Source organism: Colletotrichum karsti, assembly GCF_011947395.1.
Source record: "Colletotrichum karsti strain CkLH20 chromosome Unknown Scaffold4, whole genome shotgun sequence".
In the NCBI taxonomy this organism is placed as follows: domain Eukaryota; kingdom Fungi; phylum Ascomycota; class Sordariomycetes; order Glomerellales; family Glomerellaceae; genus Colletotrichum; species Colletotrichum karsti.
The window spans coordinates 1,459,234-1,484,915 of NW_024065904.1; the positions used below are offsets into that span (position 1 = coordinate 1,459,234).

Below are 25,682 nucleotides of genomic sequence, written 5' to 3' on the forward strand. Positions count from 1 at the left end.
ATCGATATCAGCTTCGGTATCGCGATGGCCTCATCGACAGCATCATGCCTTGACGGCCCAACTGGCAACTGCCTACTATCAACTGCCACTCGGTACGAAGTAGTTGGACGACCCTCGTCGGGCCAAGCTCAACCGGCCTCGATCTTGGACAGGAGATAGCACAGCCCAGCCATGTCGTTTTCCGTCGTCGTCTCGGCGCCCAACCAACCACCCAAGTTTCGACTATTGCGGCCCATCGCCTCTACCACATCCTGTCCCGTCCTGTGGCATGTCGTCGGACTAAGTCGGGTTTCCGCAGGGCATCAACGACACCAATGGCACCGGCCGCTCTGCGCGACGCACTCTCGCTGCACAACTTCTCGGGCCAGATTGGGCTACTGCAGCTCTCACACACCGTCGTTCGGGAGGAGCCATGTGGTTACCTCAGCGCGAGCATCCGGCCCAATCTCCCTCGCCAGTCAGAGTAGCGGCTACATCTGACTGTCACCAGATATTCCGTCCAACCCGCACCTCCTCCGTCACCCTCGCTGGACGCATGGTTTCTGAGAGGCCCCTCCCACGGAAGCTCGGCTTGCTGACATGGTCACGAAGGGCTTGCTATCTGCTCATAAGCCATGATCCTCAGCTTCTTGAACTGGAAGAACGAGTGCTCTGTACTCCGTACTGTACCTTCGTCTACACTCCGCCGCCCAACCCCACTATTGCGACTTTCGGTGCCACAACCACTGTCACTGCAGTCACATCCGCCCCTCCCGCCAGCCCGCGGTCCGGACTCTCCTGCATGGATCTTCACAGGCGAGCCTCCACCAGGCGAGCCACGTTGCACGTCGCTGACCGGGGTTTTAATGGCCGATGAGAAACAAACCGCGCTCCTTCGCCTTCCAAACCCCACCAGCAGCAGCACCACGCCTACCGCCGATACAAGACGTTCGTACAGACATGATCGCACACGCAGCATCTCTGAACATGCCGTCTTACTGCATCTAGCCAACCCGCGGGTTCTCCCTCGTCCACCCTCCATTTGATCCAACAACGGATGACAGCCCCGTTGGTTTGGTGGTGCCCTCCCTTGTGATTCCAGGAACCACTCTTCCGTCGGCAATCGTTTCCTGGCGTCTTGACAGGCACCATGGAGCCGTTGACAAGGATCGCCTGGCGCCAGTGGACCGGCCCATCAAGCTTCCCTGTCTCTGTTTCCCGATACGTACAGGTGCGCTGGGCCAGACATTCACGACCAGCACAGCACAGCAATTATTAGCTCATAATCGCTGGGCGGACGAATGCTTGGAATTTCACGGGCTGTTGTCACTGGGAACCCCAGAAAGGACACGAAGGAAAGCCCAATAACTGGGAACAATCTAAACCTCTTTTGGGCAAATATCCCACGTCTGGAAAGCCTAGGGCTGTCCATCACGACCTTCTGTCTTGGTCGGCTATGGCACTTGTCTCGGATCTTTCTTATTTTTGTCTCTTAGCTTCACGGTAAGACACGGAAGACCACGCCGACTTTTGACTTCGGTCTAGAGGATCCGATCCATTCTCGAATTCTAACGGCAGACGTTGAGCGGTCTAACTGACAGCACAGGACAAACCGATGGTTAAGAGAATACAGACCACCGGAAAAATACCGACGAAAAGGGATAAGACCACAAATTTTATACAACATATCCTGGCAGAAATCAGCAATATTCATGCCCGTCGTCGTCCTGCCCGTCACCTCATGCGGGTTGGCTGCTCCGTCTCAATTGCTTCGTCGTTGGGCAGCCATTATCCCTCCTCTGCTTCGTCCGATAATGAAGCACACCTATCTACCTCATGTCTACCTGCCTACCTGATGTCTCTCCCGTGTCCATCATATCATCATCCATCCATCAGTCAGGCCCATCGATCATCCCAAAACCCGCAATCCCCAGTTCCAACCCAATTGCGACGTGGCCAGCCCTCCTCCCGCCTCACTCGAGCCAATGGCTCCCGAGCACGACAATTGATCACTTGGACTCTCGAATCTGTCCCCATTCGTGGGGACGACGTGGGGTACGCCTGCGTCAGGGACCCCTTACTCCCGCACCCTGTACCCTGCCGCCAACCAGTGATGCTTGTGATGTTTGACACTGCTTGGGAAAGCTCCCCCCTGCTTCTCGACAATCTACTTTTTTCTCCCACAGCTTAGCCCAATTGTGCGCTCCCGGGGTGGTCGTGGACAGCTCCCATCTCGTCACTCTTGGTCCTTTATTTCCCAACTCTATCCATTGTCAAGCCGAGACAACAAACCTGCTGCTTCCCGGTAACAACCAACATCGATACACCTCTTTTCTCTGTTTACACAGTTACCGTCGTCTCACAGGCGACGCGATACCAATCTGTACTTCCCATTTGAGTTTCGCGATACCCGCCCAAGAGACTCGAACTTCTCACTCCGGTTTTGGGCACCGTACCAAGACAACGAATCCTGAGAGAACACGACGAGAACAAGCAAAGAAACGAACAACAACCCAATCTCACCATCCCGCGAAGCCAATCAACAGAAGTGCGCGCCGCGGACAACATCATACCATCCTTCCCTCCCCCCGGATCAGCATTGATCGTCTCAGACCAGGCAAGGACACCCAGTCACGACAGGTCCCGGAAGCATGAATTCGGAAGATAGCGTCGACTACTGCCCCTACCGGCAGAACCTTGACCTGAGCCAAGTTCAGACGCAAGACTTCTCCAATGTCAGCTACTTCCAACAAGGTTCGGATTCCGAACTGGAAAATGGTGAGTTACTTACAGCTACCTCTATCGACATCCCGCATTGCCGGTCTAACTGGTTTAATTTCCAGAGGGCGACGTATATGCCAATGGCGTGACATATCCCTCGCAGCCGGCTCCGACGAGTAGTAAGAAGAGCAAGAAGAAGAGCAAAAAGGACAAGAAGGCAGCAGCTGCCGCAGCTCAGTACTACAACGAAGAACCAATACCGCAAGAGTTCTCTCCCATCCCCGAAGCTCCTTACGAGCCTTACGAGGAAGTCATTGCCGAAGACGAGTGGGCGCCGCCACCAACAACAACTTCCAAGAAGGAGAAGAAGAAGAAGAAAAAGAAGAGCCAAAAGGAGGAAGCTGTCGCCGCTCCTCCTCCCCCGCCCCCGCCGCCTGTCGAGCCAGAACCAGAACCAGAGCCTGAGCCCGAGCCCGAGCCCGACTTAGAGCCAGAACCGGAACCTGAGCCCGAGCCGATCGTCGAGAAAGAAGTCCCGGAGCCGACGCCCCCTTCTCCCAAGAAGTCGAAGGAGTCAGCCAAGGAAGCCGTCAAGGAATCCTCGAAAGACTCCAAAAAAGACAAGAAAGACAAGAAGAAGGACAAAAAGAAGAAAAAGAAGGGCGCCAAGGACCCCGAGCCTGAGCCGGTCGAGAGCTCTAAATCCGCTCCCCCGCCTCCTCCCCCTCCCGCCGCGGAGGACGTTAAGCCAAAGATGGACGAACCGGCCGCTCCGCCACCCGAGGCTGTGATCGAACCCAAGGAGGATACCCCCGTTGCAGAGCCCGCGCCGAGTGCCGAACGCAGTCTCGGTGAATCCAAGGACGACGACAAGGGCGACTCCAATGCTGCCCAGGTCGCCGCTGGCGCCGCCGCCATCGCGGTGGCTACTGGCGCGGCTGTTGTCGCAGCGGACGCAATTACTTCTGACAGCCCTGACGGTTCCAATGAGGAGGAGAAGCAGGTTGACGGGGACGACAAGCCGGTCGAAGCCGTCTCAGACGCCCAAGGCGATGAGGAACAACCAGACCCCAGCGACGAGGCCACGGACGCTGCTGTTGAAGCTGCCCCTGCCGAGGGTGAGCAGCCTGCTCCAGAGTCTCCAGCTGAAGAGGAACAACCAGCCTCTGCAGACGAGGTGAAGGACGCTGCCGTTGAAGAAGTCGCCGAGAGTGAACCGCCAGCTCCGGCAGAAGAAGCTACCGACAACGCCGATGCTGTAACTGAGGAGGCACAGCCAGCCCCTGCGGACGAGGTCACAAACGCTGCCGCCGAGGAGGCCGTTGAGAGTGAACCGCCGGCTCCAAGCGAGGCCGTTCCAGACGCCCCAACTGAAGAGGAACAACCACCTCCGGCAGAAGAGGCTGCGAGCGATGCTGTCCAGGATACCCCCGCTGAGAGCGAACCGCCAGCGTCGAGCGAGCCTGTTCAAGACTCTCCGGCTGAGGAAGACCAAGCTCCTGCTACAGCTGAGAACCCCAGCGACGTCGTTGAGGATGCTCCAGTAGACGCAAGCACCAGCGATGACGCCCCTGTTGCTGCAGCTGGCGAGGAGCAACCGGCTGTTGAGGCTACACAAGATACCGTTGACGACAGCGCCCCCGACAGTGAACTGCCAGCTGTTAGCGAACCAGTTGAAGAGCCAGCGGCTGAGAAGTCAACAGCTGATGAGCCCGCTGTCGAAGAGCCCGCAGCTGAGGAGGCCGCAGTCGAGAAGCCAGCAGCCGAAACGTCGAAACCTGAGGAGCCTACCGCTGAGGAGCCCTCAGCTGAGGAGCCAGCAGTCGAGGAGCCAAAAGCTGATGAGCCCACAGTCGAGGAGCCAGCAGCCGATGACCCAGAGACTGAGGGAGCAGCTGCTGAGGAGCCCAAAACTGAGGAGCCAGCGGTCGAGGCGTCAAAATCTGAGGAACCTACCGCTGAGGAGCCCGCAGTCGAGGAGCCAAAAGCTGAGGAACCCACCGCTGAGGAGCCAGCAGCTGAGGAGCCTTCAGTCGAGGAGCCTACAACAGATGAGCCTACAGCGGAGGATGCCAGCAACGTCGTTGCGGATGCCCCAGTAGACACAAGTACAAGCGACAGCGTCCCCGACACTGCAGTTAAGGACCAGCCCGCTCCTGCAGCCGATGATGCTGACAAAGCCGTTGAGGATGCTCCTGCGGACGAAGCTTCAAGTAATGTCGTCGATGAAAAGGCAGATCCTCAAAGCGAAACTGTCCCAGACGCCGTACCGGACGCTGTTCCAGTCGAGACTAGCGAGAGCCAAGATGCTTCTCCGGAGGTCGTTGTGGAGGCGCAGAGTGACGAACCAGCTCCTGAGCCCGCCACTGACATCCAGCCAACTGAGGGATCGGACGAGCAAGCTTCCCCTGAGGTTGATGGCAGCGATCCAGCCCCGCCGGTCGACTCTGTTGAAGACGCACAGAGCGAAGAAGTCGTCAACAAAGAGGAGCTTTCAACCGAGGCTCCAGAGGCCCCAGCCGCTGTCGAGAGCTCAATGCCTACCGAGAGCCCAGTAGACGACAAGCAGGCCGAACCAGGTCCCAGCGAGCCAGAAAACGCGACAAGTACCGCACCAGTCGACAACCCCGACGATGTCAGTCCCGTGGAAGCCGACGCGACTCAGGTGAACGACGATGCTGAGGAGGCGACTCCCGTAGAGGAACCGGTCGAGCAAGCCCCGCCTGCGGCCGAGTCTGAGGAAAGCACCCCTGAGAAGGCACTTGAAGAGACTGCCCCCTTGGAGGACTCCCCAGAAGAACCAACGCAGGCCTCCGAGGGCGGCGAGGTTCAAAAGAACACGGACACCTCGGCAGAGCCAGTTGAACCTCAACCGCCGACCGAAGATGCCGCCGGCCCATCCAGCGATGAGCCGGCCGGAGAAGCTGTCGTCGAACCAGTCAATGAGGCGGCTGAACAGGCTGAACCATCCGATAGCCCTGCAGACAGTACTCCTTCCGGCGATTCTGACGACACCAACGCGGCCGCCGATGACTCAGTCGAGCAGGCCGAGCCAGACAAGGCCAATGAGAGTGTCGTCGAGACAGCCCCAGTTGAAGATCCCGCGCCCGTGGAGGAGGACAAGAGCGCTGAACCCGAATCCTCAGAGTCTCAGGAACCCGCATCCGAGACAGCACCAAGCCAAGATACGGAGGCGGATGCAATTCAGACTCCCGCCGAATCTGCGGAGAAGGACGAGGTCGCTGACGGTCCTGAGAGTCCCGAAGCTGCACCAGTCGTTGACGAGAAGTCCGGCGAGGAGCAAGCTGAAGCATCTCCGGAGACCACCGAGGTTGAAGAGACACAACAGTCTGATCCTCAGGCGGAAAGCGGCGACACTGCAGCTACACAGGAAGCCGATCCTCCTGCTGCGGCTGAAGAACCCGCCGCAGAGCAGTCGACTGAGGCGCCCATCGTACCCGATGATGACAAGAACGCCGACGAGGACAAGGCCGACGCGCCCGAGCCGACAGAGGCACAGTCCGAGACGCCCCAGGTCGAGGAAGGCGACAAAGCTAACGGACCCACATCGGAGCCGGAGGCGGAGCCAGCCCCGATCTCGGACGCGGACGCCGCTGCGGATGTGGCCCAAGCGTCATTGACCGAGCCGGAAGGTGGGGCCGACGGCGAAGCTGCGGAACCACCTGCCGAGGTTTCTCAGGAAGACGGTGCTCCGCCTAGTAACGAGGACACAGACAATACCGCTGCCGGCGACGATGGTGCGGTGCCCAGTCCTGAGGTTGAAGGCGAAAGCTCCAAGCCGGATGAGGACTCAGCTCCAGAGGCCGCCGTTGAACAACCTGTCTCCGCTGAAGATGTTCAGACTACCAGTGAATCTGCGGACAAGGACGAAGACGCCACAAACGTGACCGAAGATCCTGTGCCAACCGAAAAGGACTTGTCAAGCGGTAAACCGGATGAACCTGTCGCCGATGAAGCTGAAAGTGGAACGCCTGAAGATGGCAGCGACAGCAAGCCCGAGGAAACTGTTTCTGAGCCTCCTGCCGATCCCGAGGCGAAACCTGAGGCAGAGGAGCCCCAAGAAACACCAGCGCCTGATTCCACACAGGATGCCGAACCGAGCTCGGAGCCTCAGCAAGCAGAAGCACAAGAGGAAGCCGAGAAGACTCAGGCAGACGACGCTGTGCCGCCTGAACCTCAGGAGGAGGCTAAAGCAAATGACGACGCCGACCAGTCTGCTGTAGAACAAGATCCAGCCGTCGACGAGCAGCCTCCTACTCAGGAAGAATCTGCTGCGGCTGAACAAGAGCCAGAGACAGCCCCAGTTGACTCCGCAGATCAAGACACCTCCGCTGCTGGGGACGACGTGAAAGCAACTGACGATAACGTCGAGGCGCCTGAATCAACGGAGGCGCAGCCCGAGACTGCTGAGTCGGCTCCGACGCAGGACGAAAGCGAGGCTCCCGCCGAACCTAGCGCCCAGCCAGGGCAGGCCGGTGAGACCGAAGGTGAAGTCGCTCCTCCCGAAGATTCGGCTGCCTCGACACCCACGGACGGCGACAAATCCGAGGACCCTCCCACGGAACTGGAACCAGAGGTAGCGGAAGCGCCCGTCGAGCCTTCGGAGCAAGAAAAGGGCGCGGATGCTCCTGAAACCGGCAACGACGGCGAGGTTCCCAGCGCTGACGCTGAAGGCGCAAGCTCCAACCCGGATGGCAATTCAGACGACAAGGATGCACCAGTGTCAACAGAAGGTATGGACCAGTACGAGATGATCAGCGATGGCAAGGAATTCACTTTCGCCGAAAGCGCCAAAGAACAAGTTTCAACTGAGCTAACAAACCCGCCTCAAGAAGACACGAAACAGCCATCAGAGACTGTGGTTGATGGCAATGAAAGCACCGAGGCCGAGGAGGCCACCAAGGCCGACGAAGAACCTCCTGCACCAGCCGATCAGGACCCTCCAAACGACGATTCTGGTGATGCCAGCGCGCCTGCAGATGAGCCGACGGATGATCCCGCTCCCACAGCCGATGGCGAACAAGAAGCAGCTCAAGATGCCCCCGTCCCAGCTCCGGAATCAACCGATGAGGCGCCTCCAGTTGAGAGCGAGCCTCCCAGCTCGACTGAGGAGACTGCAAAGGAGGACGTCCCTGCGGCTGAGGAAGCTGCCGAACAAGAAGCCCCTGCGGCCGACGGTCCGGAGGCCGAAAAGGCGCCAGCTGAGGAAACCACCGCCGACCAGCCTGACGGGGAGACTCAACAGGAGAGTCCAGTCGACAACGCCGAGCCTTCGTCTGAGCCTCAAGCTCCCAGTGAAGAGGTCGCGGCCGAGAGTCAGCCTGATGCTCAGCCTGAGGACCCCGCACCAGCTTCAGAAGATACTCAGCCAGAGACTGAGGCAGAGAACAAGGACGTGGACTCTCCCCCAGCTCCAGAGGATGCTCAGCCAGAGAAGGAGGCAGAGAACGACCCTGAGCCGGCAGCCCCGGCTCAGGATCAAGAGTCTGCCCCTGAGGACTCTTCGCCAGCTGGAGATGATGCCCCGAGCTCTGATTCGCCGAAGGAAGAGACAGAAGCGCCAGCCTCTGAGGTTGTTGCCGACGATTCTGAGCCCCCCAGTGGAGAAGTCGCGGCCGAGAGCCAGCCTGATCCTCAACTTGAGGACGCTCCAGCCGTTGCAGAAGATGCTCAACCGGCGGCCGAGGCGGAGAACAAGGACGCAGCCCCTGAACCGGCAGCCGCAGCTGAAGATCCCGCGCCAGCTCCGGAAGATGCTCCAACCTCAGATCCGCCTCAGGAAGAGACGGAGACGTCGGCTGAGACCAGCGATGTAACTCCTGAAGCGGTCGTCGCAGCTGACGATCCCGCGCCAGCTGACGATCCCGCGACAGCTGAAGATCCAGCGCCAGCTGAGGATCTTTCGCCGGCTCAGGATGATGCCCCGAGCTCAGACCCGCCGCAGGCGGAGACAGAAGCGCCGGAAGAGACTGTTGCCGCTGAACCTGCCGAGCCTGATGCGGCCGAGGATGCGCAGCCAACTCCTCCAGAGACCACCGAGGCTTCTGATGCCAAGCAAGAGGATTTGGAGGCCGAAGGCAATGAGGCGCCAGAGGCCAAGGACGCCGACGAGGCGCAGCAGCCCGACTCTCAGCCAGAGGGAGAGACAACACCAGTCGAACCTGAATCAACACAGCAAGAGGAGGGCGAGCCCGCGGCTGATCCACCTGCGCCTCAGGAGGTCGTTGACACCCAGCCTAAAGAGGCCCTTCCGGAGACCAAGGACGCGCCCCCGGATGTCGAGGAAGCCGAAGGTGGCGGGGAACCACCCGTCGCCGAGGAACCAGAGCCAGCCGACCAGTCTACGCCCGATCAGGACGAAAAGACAGAGGAGAAGCCCGCAGAACCTGCTGCTGAGGCCGTCAGTGATCCTGCTCCAGATGCGCCAGAGGGTGAAGTTGGCGGGGACACCGCGGATCAAAAGCTTGACTCTGAGGCGCCCCCAGCAGCTTCCGACGAAGCCGATAAGGCTGATTCGGGAACCCCAAGCGATCAGGTTGAAGCTCAGGAACCAGAGGTTACCGCAGCTGAGAGTGCCGCGCCTGAAGGAGAATCTGCCGAGGAAGCCGTTCAGGAAGAAACCAAGCCTGCTCCTGAGGAACCAACCGAGAGCTCTGTCACTGAAGAGGCTCCTCCCGTCACTGAAGAAGAGGCCCCTCCTGCAACTGAAGAGACCGCTGCTGCACCAGAAGAAACCCCTCCTGTTGTTGAAGAAGATGCCCCTACCGTCACCAAAGAGGCTCCACCTGCTACCAAGGAAGAATCCCCTCCTGCCGCCGAAGAGGCGACTCCTCCTGCTGCCGAAGCGGAGGCTCCTGCTGCTGCTGAAGAGGAAGCCACTGCTGTACCGGAAGAAACCCCCTCTACTGCTGAAGAGGCGGCTCCTCCTGCCGCTGAAGAGGAGGCTGCTGCTGTACCAGAAGAAGCTCCTCCTGTTGCTGAGGAGGAGGTCCCTCCTGCTGCCGAAGACGCGGCCCCTCCTGCTGCCGAAGCGGAGGCTCCTGCTACTACTGAAGAGGCGACCACTGCTGTGCCAGATGATGCTCCTCCTGCTACTGAAGCGGAGGCTCCCGCTGCCCCTGAAGAGGAGCCTGCTGCCGCTGCCGTTGAAGAGGAGCCTCCTGCTGCTGCTGCTGCCGAGGAGGCAGCCCCTCCTGTAGCCGAAGCGGAGGCCCCTGCCGCTCCCCCTGAGGAGGAGGCGGGTGTTGTACCAGAGGAAGCTCCTCCTGTTGCTGAAGAGGAGCCTGCTGCTGCTGCCGCTGAAGAAGAGCCTCCTGCTGCTGCCGCTAAAGAGGAGCCTGCTGCTACTGCTGCCGAAGAGGAGCCTTCTGCCGCTCCTGCCGAAGAGGAGCCTTCTGCTGCTGCCGCTGAAGAGGCAGCTCCTCCTGTTGTCGAAGTGGAGGCTCCTGCAGCTGCCCCTGAAGAGGAGGCGGGTGTTGTACCAGAAGAAGCTCCTCCTGCTGTTGATGAGGGAGCCCCGGTTGCTGAGGAGGCTGCTGCCGTTACTGAAGAAGCCCCTGTTGCTGAGGAAGCTCCTGTTGCCGAAGAGGCTCCTCCTGTCGCTGAAGAGGAGAAGCCAGCTGAATCTCCGGACGAGAGCCATGCCGCTGAAATTGCGGCAGGTGTTGCTGCGGCTGCTGCTGCCGCAACCGCTGCTGCTGTTGTTAGTGATCAAGCTGGCCCAGAGGCTGCGCAAACAAGATCTTTGGATGCGGAGGAGAGCAAGGACAAAGTTGGTCCGATTGCTGGTGAGGAGAAAACAGGTGAGAATTCCCTTCCTTCCCTTGAATCCGATTCCCCCGATGGAGAAGTACGGGAAGGAGAGGAAGAAAGCAACCCCGAGAATGGAGACCAGGATTCCCAGGAAAACCCGGACGCCGCCGATGGAAGCAATGAGGACGAGCCTCAACAGATACCGGAGGAGGGTGAAACAGCTACGAGCAACGAGAATGTCGATGTGCCAGAGGCCCAGGAAACCGAGGAAACCGCGCCGCCGGAACAAGAAAACGCGAACGAGGATTCTCAGCCCGCCGATGACAACACTGCCGCTGCCCCCGATGACGTTCCTGAGAGCACGCCTAGTGATGAAACCCCTACGGCTGTCGAGGCCGAGCCGGAACCCGAGCAACCCCCTCCTGAAGAGCAGGGTGAGGGCGAGGAGGGCGCCGCTTTAGCTGAGCAGCAACCCGCAGAGGAGCCTTCAGAGGAGCCGGAGAAGCAACCAGAGGAGCAGCCTGAAGAGCAACCCGCCAATGAACCCGAAGTCCAACCTCAAGGTTCAGAGGAAAGTGAGACGACGCCTGAACAAGCAGTCGAAAGCCCTGAAAACGATGACCAGAACGGCGACGATGCACTCGTCGCTGGTGCTGCGGTGGCTGGCGTTGCGACCGCAGTTTTGGCTGCTCAAATTGGCGAAGGTTCGGATTCAAACGATGCCCCAGTACCCGAAGCTCAGGCGGATGAGACCATGTCACGTCGAGGATCTTCAGACAAGCTCACGCAAACTCTGGAGGATAACACCCCACTGCTACCTTCTGCCATCATTACCAGTCAAAAGACACAAGACGTGGATGCCGACTTCTCTCCGGTTGAAAGAGAGGGATACTCGGATCAAGGAACACAAACCGACAGCTCGGTCTGGGGTCTTAGACCTTCGACGCCTGCAGTTGTCCTCCCTGATCTTTGCGATCCCACTTCACCGGCCTCCAGGCACAGGGCGAAGGCTCTTAGGAGACAACGCAAGGTCTCAGTCGCTCAAGCCGAAGAGCTCGTCGCGGCGGCAGTGGTCATTTACGCTACGGCCCAGGCTCTCAGCCCACCGAACAGTCCCTTCTCTCGGTCCAGCACAGCCCTTGTCAAGGCGATGCCCAGCTTCGAGCAACAGATGAAGATGAAGCCAAAGAAGGACCGACCCTTTTTCTCGAGGTTCCTACCAAGCCTTCTATCCAGACGCAGGAGTACTACCACTACGGGAGCGGACAATGTCGCTGAACTTGAAGCTAACGAGTTTACAGAAAGAAAAGAAGCAGAGTCTCGCGAGAAGCATCGCAGACACCGCCACCATTCGACCTCGTATTCCAGTCGCGTGCGAGGCGACGACGAAAGCCGCGATAGCAGCCGCCGCTACTCCTCGCACTCCCACCACTCCCACCGACGGCACCGCACCGATAGCGAACGATCCGCTCGATCTCGCGACACAGCACCCAGCACCCCGCCAAGAACCCCCAGGAGACAAGACAGTGGGTTCTCGGACAGCCCTCAAAGTGCTTCCCAGCGCCGTCATCGTGGTGAAAGAAGCGAACGGAGCGAGCGCAGCGAACGCACTGAGAGGAGGAGCAGCCGTTCCGAACGCACACCAGAGGAGCAAGCTGCCCATGACAAACGCAAAGAACTGCGGAAGTTGGCAAAGGAGAAGGAGCGTGAGCGTGAGGCCGAGATCGAACGGGAACGTGAGCATGAACGAGAAAAGGAGAGAGACCGCGAGAGGCGCAGAGAAAAGGCGCGCCAGCGTGACAGAGAGCGCGAGCAGGAGGAGGCGGACCGAGCTCGCCGCAAGGGAAAGGAGCCAGAGGTGCCGCCCAAGCCAGAGGAGCCCGTGGAACGCAGTCGCCATCGGTCTCGTCGCCACAGCACTTCCACTTCCGACGCCCGACCCGAGCGCACTTTCAGTCGCAGGGAAGCCAGAGAACCCTCCATGGACAAGACGGAAAAGAGGAGAATCTTCAGCACCAAGAACCCGGAAGGTGCGCCTTCATCGACAACCCCTCCCCAGGTCCGTCCCCTTGTCAGGGAGGACCTGCCGATGGGTGACGAGGCAGGACCACAAGATGCCGCGGCATCTGGTGAGACTCCCAAACGGTCACGCTCCACCAGGCACCACGTCCGCCGCTCCGAGGACGGCGAAAGGGCCAAGCTGCGAAAGGTTCGCGAGCAGGTCGCCGAGGAGGCGAAGCGCGCAGCAGACAAGGACAAGCCCCGCTCGAAGCACTCGGACGATACCCGTCGCAGGGCTCGCGAAGACGAGAGGAGGAAGACCAGAGACGTCGAGAAGGAGAGGGAGAAGGAGAAGGAGAAGGGCGGGATCAAGGGCATGTTCAAGCGGTTGTTCGCCTAATGATGTTTTTTGTGTAATGATTGCTACGACGACGAATTATGCGCGGGCGAGATGATTATGTTTTACGGAACGACGAGGACTGTACGCTTTTGATGCTTTTGATTTTGAGGGCGATGTTTTGTTTTTGGGAGTTTGATGATTCTACGGTTCTCACGGCGGCTCGTTCATAATGATTTAATCGCTTCATGGTTAATGTGTTACGTATCAATACACACGTCTGATGAGCTTCGTTCCGCAACATTCTCCCACCGACATTCCCAAACATGCAGTACAAATTCATCAGCGCATCTTCACAGACATCTGGCTGCTTGTAAATGATTAGTCGCAGCTTCACAGACTCAATTGTCACGGGCGCGCAGTTCGTCGACGACTAACACAACCGGCGGCGGGTCCCACCACCACTAGCTTCGGAATAGAGTTCGTTCAGAGAGCACGTCAATGAATCATGCTTAATTCGATCCGGGTGCTCCCGTGGAGACCGTTCTTTTCTTTCTTTTTCTTTTACTTCGCCGAGAATCCTGGGAAACCCCGAGACCGGTGAGGAGGTCACCCCGCGAGGCCGAACCAGATTACGGATGAAGTTATTCTCACCGGATTCTCTGCACAGCCAGCTTCGAGGCCGGAAAGAGCATGTGCAGAAGAAGCCGCCGTTGTTAGACTATTTTTTTTTTCCAGCTGTAGATGCAGGAACCGTCACGGTTACCCCGAAAGTGACGGCGAGAATGACAAGTCATAAACTCTCAAGTCTGGACCCCCGTCCTTCCGCTGGTCGATCCGGCATCAGCCGTGGTCAAGGGGCGTGCATGCAGCTGTCACGAAGGAAGTCCGAATTGATAGATAGATAGCTAGTGTGGAGAGAAGTGATCTAGGTAGATGGAATCCATATCACCGTTCGGCGAAGGCGGAGTTGGTTTTCCCGCTCGGGTGAGCTTCGGCGCGGGGGAGAGGTCGACCGCCGAACATGGGGGGGCGCATCTCGACGACCGAAGTAATATGCGTCCCGAAGAATATTGGGTATTGATTGTAGGTATCACAGCCCGAAACCGAATACAGCCACAGACATTACCTCTACGGCCGACCGTCCTGATACTTGCAGCCGGTGAAGAATATCGTGTATGGTGAGCCGTCTTCTCGGCTTTCCTTCCATCTTCTTCGTCGCACCCCGGGCGGGTGATGACGCGGCGGCTCGCAGGGCCCGGGGCTATCGTTCGTCCCACGCACGCGCGACGCCCTCCGAAGCGGGAAGACTTAATCTCGAGCTGCACGCGTATTCCGCTATCGAAACGGACATGTCATATTCTTTTCCAAGGCCTCGGTTTAGATTGTGGGTTATTTTGCCGGGCTTCCACGGGCTCTGTCTCTTGGTCTTGCTATCTCTGCCTCGTATGCATCTACCATCTAACACCTACAACCTGCTCCGGATTCCGGGCGGGGGTCCTTGTCCGAGGGACCCATCATCCCGCCCGCCACCCATTCCGAGGGGCGGATATGTTTAAATCTCTAGCGCCGTAGCCAAGACCTGTTTTGCTCTGTAAGGTTAATTTGCATGGCACGCTAGTTTTGTCTTGACGCAGGTTTTTCCCGGGTTTTCTGCTGTCACGATGCCGTCTCTGTCCGGACTTCTTGGTCTGGGTGCTACGCAAACGTTTTGGGGGCCGCCGTACGGGCGGCTAGGGCTTCGTGGATGAGAGGGTGTCGGTGAGGGGCGTTTCCGAGCTGGAGGATTCGGGGTTCGTTCCTATTGCAGAGAGGTGGTGCTGGCGAGTTCGTCCACGAGCGCTTCAAGAGTTCAGGGTCGTCGGCTAAGACGGGAAGCTATCTGGTCCGCGTCACGATATCCAAGGAGAAAGCTGACGACTCTAGAGTCGCGAAATCCGCTAGGGAAGGCTAGGGCTCGGGATGGCGAGTCGCCGAGTGATGTTGAATTCTGTGGGTTGCGATGGCGGAAGTGTGATACTCCCCACCACACATCTTCTTTCACAGACATCTGCGCCTCGACGGGTTGCTCAACTCCTCTTGACTCGGGGAAGCTGCTTGAATGGAGCGCTGCAGGCAGACGAGTAAATATCGTTCGATGAGGTGGTATGCAGAGGTCAGGAGTAAGCGGTGAGCGGCCAGGAGGTTCACCGAACCACCTTGGGCAATGTTATCTCGCCTCAGCAGCTATCGACCTCCATCACGGTACTATAGGCGTAGGGTATGGCGAATATGCCGAAACCGAGTCGGTGGATGTCATGATGATTTGACGTGAACTTGACATTGACAGCCTGCCGGAAGCCTGCCGTGGCAATTAAGCATACAATTTCTGGTATTTGCTTTTTCTTTCACGTCGTGCCTGCCGAAAGTACCGAAGTAAAGTACGTCGGCAGCCACCCGACCACGGACGCCAACGGGTGATGTCCGTTAAGTGTAGAGGTTAATGCTAATGGTCCAGCATGGGAAAAAGAAGGTTATTTCGAGAAAGAGATAGAGGGGCGGGAGGAAGTCGCAGCAGCAGCAGCAGCAGCAACAGAGATTAGCAGTGAGGGATTTCGGCAATGCCGTGGAGGACGATTTTGGAGATGCCAAGACTTTATTGCCTAGAAGGGTAATGGAGAGGAGCCTCCAGACAGGAGGTTTAGTGAAATGGGGTTTCGGCGAGGAACGGCGAGTCGTTTGGCCATAAGACGTGCAAGTATGGATGGAGTCTTTGTGTTGTCTGTGTGTAGTGTTGCAGTGTTCAGGCGTTTAGTCGTTTAGGAATGGCGCTTCCCCTTGTTGTGTGTAGATTGCAAAGGGTTCAATATTGCAACAGAGTAGAAACGTCGTCGTAGTTGTCGTCGTCCTCGTCATGGTCCTGATAGTCTGTGATGGTAACTCGTGATAGCATGGCGGCATCTTGGACAGACGAAGACGAGTTCTCCTGGGATGATGTTTGGAGAAGGTTGCAGCTGGTCTGGGACTCTGGGGGGGTCGTCAAGAGTGGAGATGGAGGCTCGGGACATTGACCACTCAGGGCCGGCCGAGCTAGGGCGTTTGGGGCTTAGCTTCATGCAGCGCGGGAGACGGTAGTTGTCTAGCGCGCGTGCACGTGTCGCTGTGAGGTGCCTGCTGGAGGGCCACACGTTGGGGCGTCTAAAAGCGGTTGCGGCCCAGAGATGAGGCTTGCGTGGCCGATCCAGGGCTTATCCAGGGCTTATCCAGGGGGCACCTCTTTACCATGTTTTCTGCCCGCGACTGTACCGTTTTCTAGCGTAAGGTAATCACGACTGAGACACGCACACGATATTGGCATACTGCAGTATCGACGACGACGACATGTCCTCGTGCAGACTGCAGATGGTTCTGCCCTCGTGCCTCTCGGCCCCTGGCAATCCCGTATTCTCGTCCTATCGAGGGACGAAGGCACCGCTATTTTGAGGCGCTGCATCTTACCTGCAGCATCTCGACAACCTGCATGCAGCATGGCCATGGCCATGGCCAAGACTCCAACTTCAGCCCGCGATATGTCCATCTCCATCTTTCCCCTGAAGCCTGAAAGCCCTTCAAAATCAACCCTTGCTAGTATCCAGGCACAACCGCGCTCCCACACCCACATCCTTGGCCGCGATGATGGCTGGGAAAACATCCCTGCTCCCATCGGGATTGCCTTTTCACCCCCACATCCAGCTCGCAGGGAGCCAGGGACTACGTACGCAATCCTGAACCCATCTTTTACTATGTGCCTACGATACCGCCCAATGAATACACGATATCCATGGCTCTTCCGTTTCCCGCGAATGACCGCCCGAGGCCCGCCATGGGGAATCACGGGCGCGGGAGCTTCTTCTAATCAAGCATACTCATCATCACGAAATTGAAAGTCTATTGAACGAGCTTTACTGATTCGGGAATTAAGGTCCTTTCTCGCTCTCGCTTTATCGCCGCCATTCATGATTTCGTCGCTCAATTGCCAGAATCGCTCGTAAATGCCCCTCACCACACGAGCTATCCTTTCCTTCGCTATCGAGATCCTGCGGGAGATCCGGCCGTCGGCCGACCAGCTTTTCTTTCTCCAATCCCTTGCCTCCTCCCCCCCTTGTCCACTGCACTGCCAAGAGTCCCGGCGCCGGCGGGATTGGGACTTCTCTGCTGCGTGAGCCATTTTGGATCAGCACGACGAGCTCCTCTTCACGGTCCTCGACAATCGAAACAACCCCTTGATAGGGGAGGGGGCTCAACTGGTGGTTTTCGACACGTGGGACTATCTGCGCCGCAACCGTTGCATCGAACATCAGTGGGAATTTGGATAGGATCATACAGATCATGGCAAAATCTGGTCTAGGACGACCGAGCTACACACGCGGGGAACAGACGCGGATGCAAACATCAAACAAATCCCACCACCGTTGGACCGCCGACGTTGCTTTCCTCCGAGTCAGCGGCTCAACAGAGCCACGGCCCACGGACGACATCGGACAGATTTTTTTTTTCTCCTTTAACTCCTTGAAAGTGTCCAGCTGGGCTGCAACCTAGTGGCTTGTGCTTTTCTCTACGCCGTTGGAGAGGGACAGGAGGAGTCTGTCAAGTCTCCTTCTCCATACCTTACGGATACTGAAAGTACTTCCTCCCTCCACCCCGCTCCTCAATCCCAACCCAAGCGCCATCATCTCCCATGCCTGTTTTGACGCGCCCGCCCCGTATCGAACGGTCTTCTGTTTGGCGCCGTTGCATTGGATGACGTTGACCATGCCCGAAAATGGCCGGGGTGCCTCGAGCGCCGCACCGCACCGCCGGCATGGAAGGATACCCTTGCCAAGGCAGAGTCTTCTCGGCCGGGCTGCTCTGCGGAGGAACGCCACGGATTCGGCCATCTTCACCACCTTCACACCCGTTTTGAGCATCCTTCGCCCATCATCCATCTCTGCTTGCCCACTTCCTCTACCTTAGCTCCCACTCTTATCACCGTCAATGTTTCCTTAACGCCACCGTACCCGCCAATAGGCTTTCCGCGTAATGCTTGGCATTACGAGCTTTACGATTGGGCGACGGATGGGCAGACCTCTTCTGCCGGCTCGAGCACGAGTAGTTCGTGAGGCTCTGTTATTATTGACCGGTTCTTAACTCATTTTCGTCTAGTCATTTGCCATTTCCTAATCTGGATCGAAGCGGATTCGTAGTTCTTCTCGCAACTCCTGGTCTAAACAACAGTCTTGGCAAGGGAGGCCCGGCCAGAGGACATGTCAAGATCATCCTATGTTTCGTTTCCCCGTCATCTCTACCTTGGGAAGGGGTATCCATCGGAGAAGAAACAAAGAAGGGTGGTGGTCTTGGCCATCCGCGGGACTAATGCAGCCACACAGAAGCACGTTTCGATAGTCGGCTGCTGGATGTCAGGAGGACTACGCGTCAGCCAGCTCAAACGTTCGATGGGGAACCGACCAACACAGTAAGCCCGCCGTTTGGTCTGAAATCGACTAAGCTCGTGGCTCGGCCTGGAGATCAATGACAGCGTCGTTTTCTAATTCCCCATCTTTCCCTCTTCCCTGCACTCACCGTTGTCTTACATCTCGTAGCCGCCTGAACTTCACACGTCCCAAATGGGTCGACATATGGGGCCGCTCGCTCACAGGCCACGAGCTAGCACGGCAAGACCAGCGTCTATATGCGCATCCACATGCAGGTCATCCATATCGGCCAGGGGTGACAGGTGGCTCGGCGGATATGGCAAGCGGTTCTCCGTCGTCTACAGTCCTCGGTAGCGAAGTAACGACATTCACGCATGGGCCTGGCGCTCTTGACGGTCGACCCCTTTCGCCGGATTCCATCGTCGACATGGGTGGCCTTTCTCGTATAGCCTCTATGCTTGATGCTCTCCCCGTCTGTCATCGTGGAGCTTGCCGTTGCCGGCCGGGCACGACATCGTGGCCGAAGACCGACTACTCCCCCTTCGTCAACCTGACCATTGATCATGGCTTCCCATGTGGGACGAACCCTTCGAGCCAGGGGTGATCGGCCTCTCGCCCCGAACTAGGTCCTCAGAACGCAGCATCGACGTTACGCTGCGAGCTGTGCTTGCGAGTTCGTGTCGGGGTGTCTGGTCCCTCGTTTATCCAGCCGAAGTTGGTGAGACTGCGGCATCTCGTCGATGTCATGATCGAACCTCCAATTGTATAAAGACAACTCGTCCTTCCCGACTGTTGGCATCATTCCCCAGCCACCATCACTCAGCTTCATCAAGCCTGGTCTTCCTTCGCTTTTGCCTTCACTCGTTTTTTTGGCAATCTTGTCTCATTCTTTAGACAGTCTTCGCGGGACACTCCTTCGTTTCTACATTCGTTACTGAGAAACATCGATCAACATGTACAAGAGTTCGCTTTTGCGGTGCGCCGCACTCCTCTTCCCGGCTTTGGCCTCCGCCGCTCCTTCTTTCTTCAACGACGTCGAGAAGCGCCAGGACTGTGTGTTCGACTCTGCCACCAACCCTACTTGCTGGGACGGCACCCACGACCTCAACACGAACTGGTACGAGGAGGCGCCTCACACCGGCGTCGTTCGCGAGTACTGGTTCGATATCACCAACACCACAGCCGCTCCCGACGGTGTTGAGCGTATTGTTCTGGCCGTCAACGGATCCGTGCCCGGCCCGACCATCATTGCTGACTGGGGTGACACTGTTGGTGAGTTTAACTTCGCAAGGACTGGCCTGCTTGATCAACTTACTTACAAATTACAGTCGTCCACGTGAAGAACTCCATGCAGAACAACGGCACTTCTCTTCACTTCCACGGCATCCGACAGAACTACACCAACGAGGCCGGTAAGCATTCGAAGAAGCAATACAAGCAGGGAATGATACTGACGAACTGTCCGTAGACGGCGTTGCCTCCATCACTCAGTGCCCGACTGCTCCCGGCGACTCTATCACTTACACCTGGCATGCGTCCCAGTACGGATCTTCATGGTACCACAGCCACTTTGCTCTTCAGGCTTGGTAAGTTAGCCCAACGTCTCCCGTGCCTCGAATCTTCACATCTAACAACCACCTCAGGAACGGTCTTTTCGGTGGTATCATCGTCAACGGCCCTGCCTCCGCCCCTTACGACGAGGACCTCGGCACCGTCGTCCTCAGCGACTGGTTCCACCAGACCAGCGATGAGCTCTACCACGAAGCAGCCACCAACGGCCCGCCCCGCGCCAACACCGGCCTCATCAACGGCACCGGCATGTACGACGGCGCCGGCTCCCGCTTCACCACCACCTTCGAGGCCGGCAAGACCTACCGCATGCGCCTCGTGAACGCCGCCATCGACACCCACTGGAAGTTCATGATCGACAACCACACCCTCGAGGTCATCGCCGCCGACTTCGTGCCCATGACGCCCTTCAACACCTCGGACCTCTCCATCGGCATCGGCCAGCGCTACGACGTCCTCGTCAAGGCCAACCAGAACGCCGACAACTACTGGCTCCGCGCCATCCCCCAGCTCACCTGCTCCGAGAACGAGAACACCCTCGACATCAAGGGCATCGTCCGCTACGACGCCTCCTCCACCGCCGACCCCACCGGCGACGTCCCCACCTACATGGACACCTGCGAGGACATGCCCATGTCCAGCCTCGTCCCCGTCGTCGCCCTCGAGTCCGGCCAGCAGACCTACGACGACACCCTCACCGTCGGCCTCCAGGTCGTCAGCAGCGAGTTCAAGTGGACCCTGAACAACAGCACCTTCCTCTCCGACTGGGGATACGCAAGTAAGTCGCCTACCACCAGCCACCCCATGACTTCTAAACACCGGTTGCTAACAACGATAAACAGCTCTCGAGCAGGTCATCGAGGGCAACGACACCTACTCGACCCAGCAGAACATCGTCCACCTCGACCAGGCCAACGTCTGGGTCCACTTCATCATCCAGAACCCCCTCGGCCTCGCCCACCCCATCCACCTCCACGGCCACGACTTCTGGATCCTCGCCCAGGGCTCCGGCACCTACGACTCCTCCATCGCCCTCAAGACCGTCGGCGCCCCCCGCCGCGACGTCGCCATGCTGCCCGCCTCCGGCTACCTCGTCATGGGCTTCTACACCGACAACCCGGGCGTCTGGCTGATGCACTGCCACGTAAGTTGTCTTCTTCATCTCTGCTGCGACCTCGCACAAGAAACATCGATGCTAACATCGCGACGCAGATCGGCTGGCACACCTCCCTCGGCTTCGCCCTCCAGCTCATCGAGCGCCCCACCGAGATCGCCGCCATCACCAACACCGAGACCCTCAACAGCACCTGCGCCAACTGGAACGCCTACGCCCTCGAGGACTCCGTCCACCAGCACGACTCTGGTGTCTAAAACACACACACACTCACTCACTCACTCACTCACTCACTCACTCACAACACACACTCTCTCTATCTTACGACGATAACGTGAACCACTTTTCTTATGTGAATATATTTTTCCTTTACGAGTCGGATAACAACCTGATGGGAGGAAAACTCTGTAATTACCAAGGGGAGCGACAGGACTCTGGCTCTGGCGCATAATATTGTTGCTTTAATTGTACATAGTAATCATAATTGCTAAGGCCTGTCATTATCAATCAATCAACTTTCAAGAATCCTCCCTTCTCAAACGAGTTTCGTACCGGACTCATCTGCTCTTGATTTTTGATATCCCACTTCGACAAGACATTTCACGAGAATACTGCAGTCATCCATTCAATATTTCATCATTATGACCTTTTCCCCTTCTTTTATTTGACGGAATATCTTTCCTGAACTTTCACCTCATACAGAAAACTTATCATCATAGCAACTCTATTATCCATCTTCAACCAAGGCGTTACCGCTATATTCTTGCTACTTTAGCATCAAGTCGTAGTTGTTATGAAAATTCCATACTGGTTTCACCAGGATACCCGGGGACTTTATGGGAACACATCGCTCCCGTGGATCATCGCCACCACCCAATTTCTGTCAAATTATACACAGAACACCCAGAAAAAAAACCTGAAAACAGGTATGCGAAATCATATCTCATCGTGCAGAAGTCCCGAGGTACTTGTAGCGAGGCAAACCCTGATAGGGCCAAGCAACAAAAGGTAGGTAAACCACAAGGTGAACAAAAGCAGTACTACGTATACTCGGTACTCAAACAAGGAAGATTTAACTTCAGTTCCATCGTACAGAAGTCGAGCATTCAATTCCGACGTCGTCCCCCGAGCCGCATGTCTGCGCCACGTCTTGGACCGAAGCTTAAATAAATCCTCCGCTTCCCGAAGCCCGTTACCAAAGCAAATAAAGTGCCGAGCGGGCGCGCACGGGGGTGGGTGGTCCGTTGGCGCCAAGTTTGTGGGGAAAACCGCTAGAAAGAGGGGTGAGCTTCGGTGCCGTCCCGGACACCGCGCCGGTCCTAGTGGGTCCAAGACTCTAAGCTGACAGCCGGGCCAATCACGAATCGGCCGAGAAAGGCAAGCCGTGTCGTCATTGTTTACGGGAGTTCGTCCCGTTGGATTTTAGCTTAAAGCTCTCTTCAGACTTCTTTCAATTACCGTTTTTTCTTCTTCTGGGGGAATGAAGTATTCCAATCGGTCGACAAGAATCGCTACACACCCGAGACACTTCCACGAATGCGAAAGATGGTCTCGTACCATCATGGCCCGAGAAAGAGATGGGCAGCAGCAGCACCCAAGACGCTGTTATATATCCCCGCATCTTCATTTCTTATCCTTGGCCATTTCTTCTTTTTACGTGGACTTTTTGGTGTTTCTTGGCGAAAAGTCGGAGTTACTCCGCCCTTTACCCCAGCTCCGTCCCCAAGCTCTCTTTTTCCCCCGCACACTTGCCTCTGAACGGTTCTCAACCCCGGATTTCGTGTGGAGAGGCGGCGTGTGACCGCACCTTTTCCGTGTTGGTGGTTGGATAGGGAGGAGGTTTGGAGAAATCGCAAGTTTCTGACGGGCTGGTCGACTGCGTGGTGATTGCTCTGCTCGCCTTTCCTAATTGTCGAGCTTGGCCCGAGAACGAAAACGAGTTTTTGTTTGATTCTTGGCATTCGTTGGTCCTCGGTGTGTGTACTTTCCGACATGCATTCGAAATGTGGTTATCCGTACAGGCGATTGAGGCTTGCTACACCATGTTCATCACGTACGTCAAATGTAGAGTAGAGCTGCAGCCTGCTTGCATGTTCGACCACGAGGCCAACCACCTGGACACCGGGGTAAACGAAGAGCTGAGCCAGGCTTGGAACGACACCGACATTAGCTGTTCCCGTTCTGCGCGGCATATTAGTCTAGTTTGATATGCTCGGTAGAAACAAGTCTTCGGCTGAGAGGATAAGGGACGAAGGAGGGTGCGCAAACCGGGATTCCTGAATGGCTGGGCGACGTTAAGCTACCCCACGGGGGAGGGACGGTGATTACCCCGACTTGGACAAAAGATGAGACGACATGACACCCCCCATGTTCACCGGGGTATGTTTCTTCGTTCTTTTCCGCCGGCAGGGCTTCGGCATGCGGAGTTAAAGAGGTTGATCGTCCGCTGCCTTCTCAGTCATGAGATGTTGATAGTCCCTTCCCGAACACCTCTCTCGTCATACGCTTGAGGCTTTTCTGGCCATAGCGCAACTAGCGGACGTCTTCACCCGGACTCACATTTCCGCGCTGGAGTCTTGACTTGAGAGAGAGACTGGATAGCTTCTCGCAACGATGGCGGACGCGAAGCCGTCCGAGGTCGACCACACCTCGCTACACAATGACACCCGATCCAACGACATCGTCGACGACGCGCCCAAGGCCTCGATCGAGGCCGAGGCGCAGAGGCGGGGCCTGCAGCCGCCGCCCATCGTGGCGGCCATGAGCCACGAGTACCGCGCCGCGCTGGAGAAGAAGCTCGTCCGGCGGATCGACCTGCGCCTGCTCCCGATGACGGTCGTCTGCTACATCCTGTAGGTTCTCGCTTTCACTCACTGACGATGAGATAATATTTCGCTCTGTATGCGACGGCTTGGCTGATATGCGCAATCTGGGGAACAGGAACTACATTGACAGGAACAACATCGCGGCGGCGCGTCTGGCCGGTCTGGAAAGGGACCTGAATTTGGACCCGGACTCGAACCAGTTCCAGACGGCCGTGAGTATCCTGTTCGTAGGATACCTCCTCATGCAGGTGCCTTCGAACCTGTTTCTCAACAAGATCGGGAAGCCGGCGCTGTATCTCCCGACATGCGTAAGTCAACAACCTTCTCAGGAAGAGGAATAACACCGAGCTTTGACGGCAGCAGGCTGACAAGATCGTGGTTGGTAGATGGTCATCTGGGGCGTCATATCCGCCGCGACGGCAGCATGCACAAACTACGCCGGCCTTTTGGTCGTCCGTTTTATCCTTGGTTTTGTAGAGGCTGCGTACTTCCCGGCAGGTACCCTTCCCCAGCCTGAACTCCTGCGCACTGCTAATACAAGACGATTTAGGGATGCCTCTACTACCTCAGCTGCTGGTACAAGCGCGAGGAGCTGGGCCTGCGCACGACGATCCTGTACACAGGGTCCCTCATCTCGGGCGCCTTCTCGGGCCTCATCTCGGCCGGCATCACGGGCAACATGGACGGCGCGCGCGGGCTCGGCGCCTGGCAGTGGCTCTTCCTGATCGAGGGCGTCGTCACCGTCGCCGTCGCCATCTCCGCGTACTGGGTCCTCCCCAACTTCCCCCGTACGACCTCGTGGCTGAGCGAGGAGGAGATGGCGCTGGCCATCTGGCGCCTCGAGGAGGACATCGGCGAGGACGACTGGACCAACAGCAAGGAGCAGACGTTCTGGCACGGTTTCAAGACGGCGCTGGAGGACGTCAAGACCTGGGTCCTGGTGAGAAATCCCCCCTATCGGTCACATCTTGCCAGAGCTTCCACTAACATCTGAAAACCCCAGCTCGTGCTCATCTTCTGCATCGTCGCCTCGGCCTCCATCACCAACTTCTTCCCGACGGTCGTCCAGACGCTGGGCTACAACAACGTCATCTCCCTCCTCCTCACCTGCCCGCCCTACGTGCTCTGCATCATCACGACCTCCCTCAACGCCTGGCACGCCGACCGCACCGGCGAGCGCTACTTCCACATCGTCGTGCCCCTCTGCGTCGCCATGGTCGCCTTCATCCTCGGCGCCGCCACCCACGCCACCGCGCCCCGCTACGTCGCCATGATGCTCCTCGTCCCCGGCGTCTATACGGGCTACACCACCGCGCTGGCCTGGATCAGCAACACCCTGCCCCGCCCTCCCGCGAAGCGCGCCTCGGCGCTGGCCTTCATCAACGCCGTCTCCAACTGCTCAAGCATCTACGCCAGTTACCTGTACCCGAAGAAGGACAGCCCGCAGTTCATGGCGGCGTTTATTCACAACTGCGTCGCGTGCTTCATCGCCATTTGCGCGGCGACGGTGTTGAGGGTTATGTTGACGCGGTTGAATAAGAGGCTGGACAGGGGGGAGTATGTCGAGGGGGCGATCAACGCGGCGCCGGGCGAGGCTGTTGAGCACGGGTTCCGGTTCAAGGTTTGATCAGTGGCGAAGTTGGTGATTTCTGGGGTTGGGCAGTGTCATTTCAACTCCAGGTCACTATTACCGATGTGTGTTTGTTCATAAGGCTCATGTGTGATACCGAGCGAAGATCTTCAGGCGAGCAATCTCATCGAATTTCATAGCTACGATGTAGAGCATTGAGACAGCTTGAGGAGTATCGGGTCAGTGGCATCCGCACGTGACCTGGCCGTGATATCCAACGTCTAAAATTCTCAGCACTTGGTTTCACGACCCTCAGTGCTACATCACAAAACCGGCTTCCCACCGCTTAGAATAGACGACAACC

General features: G+C 57.6%; 3 protein-coding genes across 3 annotated transcripts; all 3 read left to right on the plus strand.

The window, feature by feature from the left end:
• Positions 1-2,630: 2,630 nt before the first annotated feature.
• CkaCkLH20_01964 (uncharacterized protein) lies at positions 2,631-12,874 on the plus strand (the record flags this gene model as incomplete). The annotated part of the gene is made up of 2 exons (XM_038884683.1): positions 2,631-2,757; positions 2,823-12,874. The coding sequence occupies 2 exons, from the start codon at positions 2,631-2,633 to the stop codon at positions 12,872-12,874; spliced, it is 10,179 nt and encodes a 3,392-aa protein (XP_038750383.1).
• A 6,319-nt stretch (positions 12,875-19,193) lies between these two features.
• Positions 19,194-21,180, plus strand: CkaCkLH20_01965 (extracellular dihydrogeodin oxidase; the record flags this gene model as incomplete). Its single annotated transcript, XM_038884684.1, has 6 exons — positions 19,194-19,512; positions 19,569-19,652; positions 19,709-19,826; positions 19,884-20,587; positions 20,652-20,953; positions 21,022-21,180. 6 exons carry the CDS (start codon positions 19,194-19,196, stop codon positions 21,178-21,180), a joined length of 1,686 nt encoding a protein of 561 aa, XP_038750384.1.
• A 2,356-nt stretch (positions 21,181-23,536) lies between these two features.
• Positions 23,537-25,375, plus strand: CkaCkLH20_01966 (uncharacterized protein; the record flags this gene model as incomplete). The annotated part of the gene is made up of 4 exons (XM_038884685.1): positions 23,537-23,775; positions 23,864-24,056; positions 24,299-24,688; positions 24,752-25,375. The coding sequence occupies 4 exons, from the start codon at positions 23,537-23,539 to the stop codon at positions 25,373-25,375; spliced, it is 1,446 nt and encodes a 481-aa protein (XP_038750385.1).
• Between the last annotated feature and the right edge of the window lie 307 nt (positions 25,376-25,682).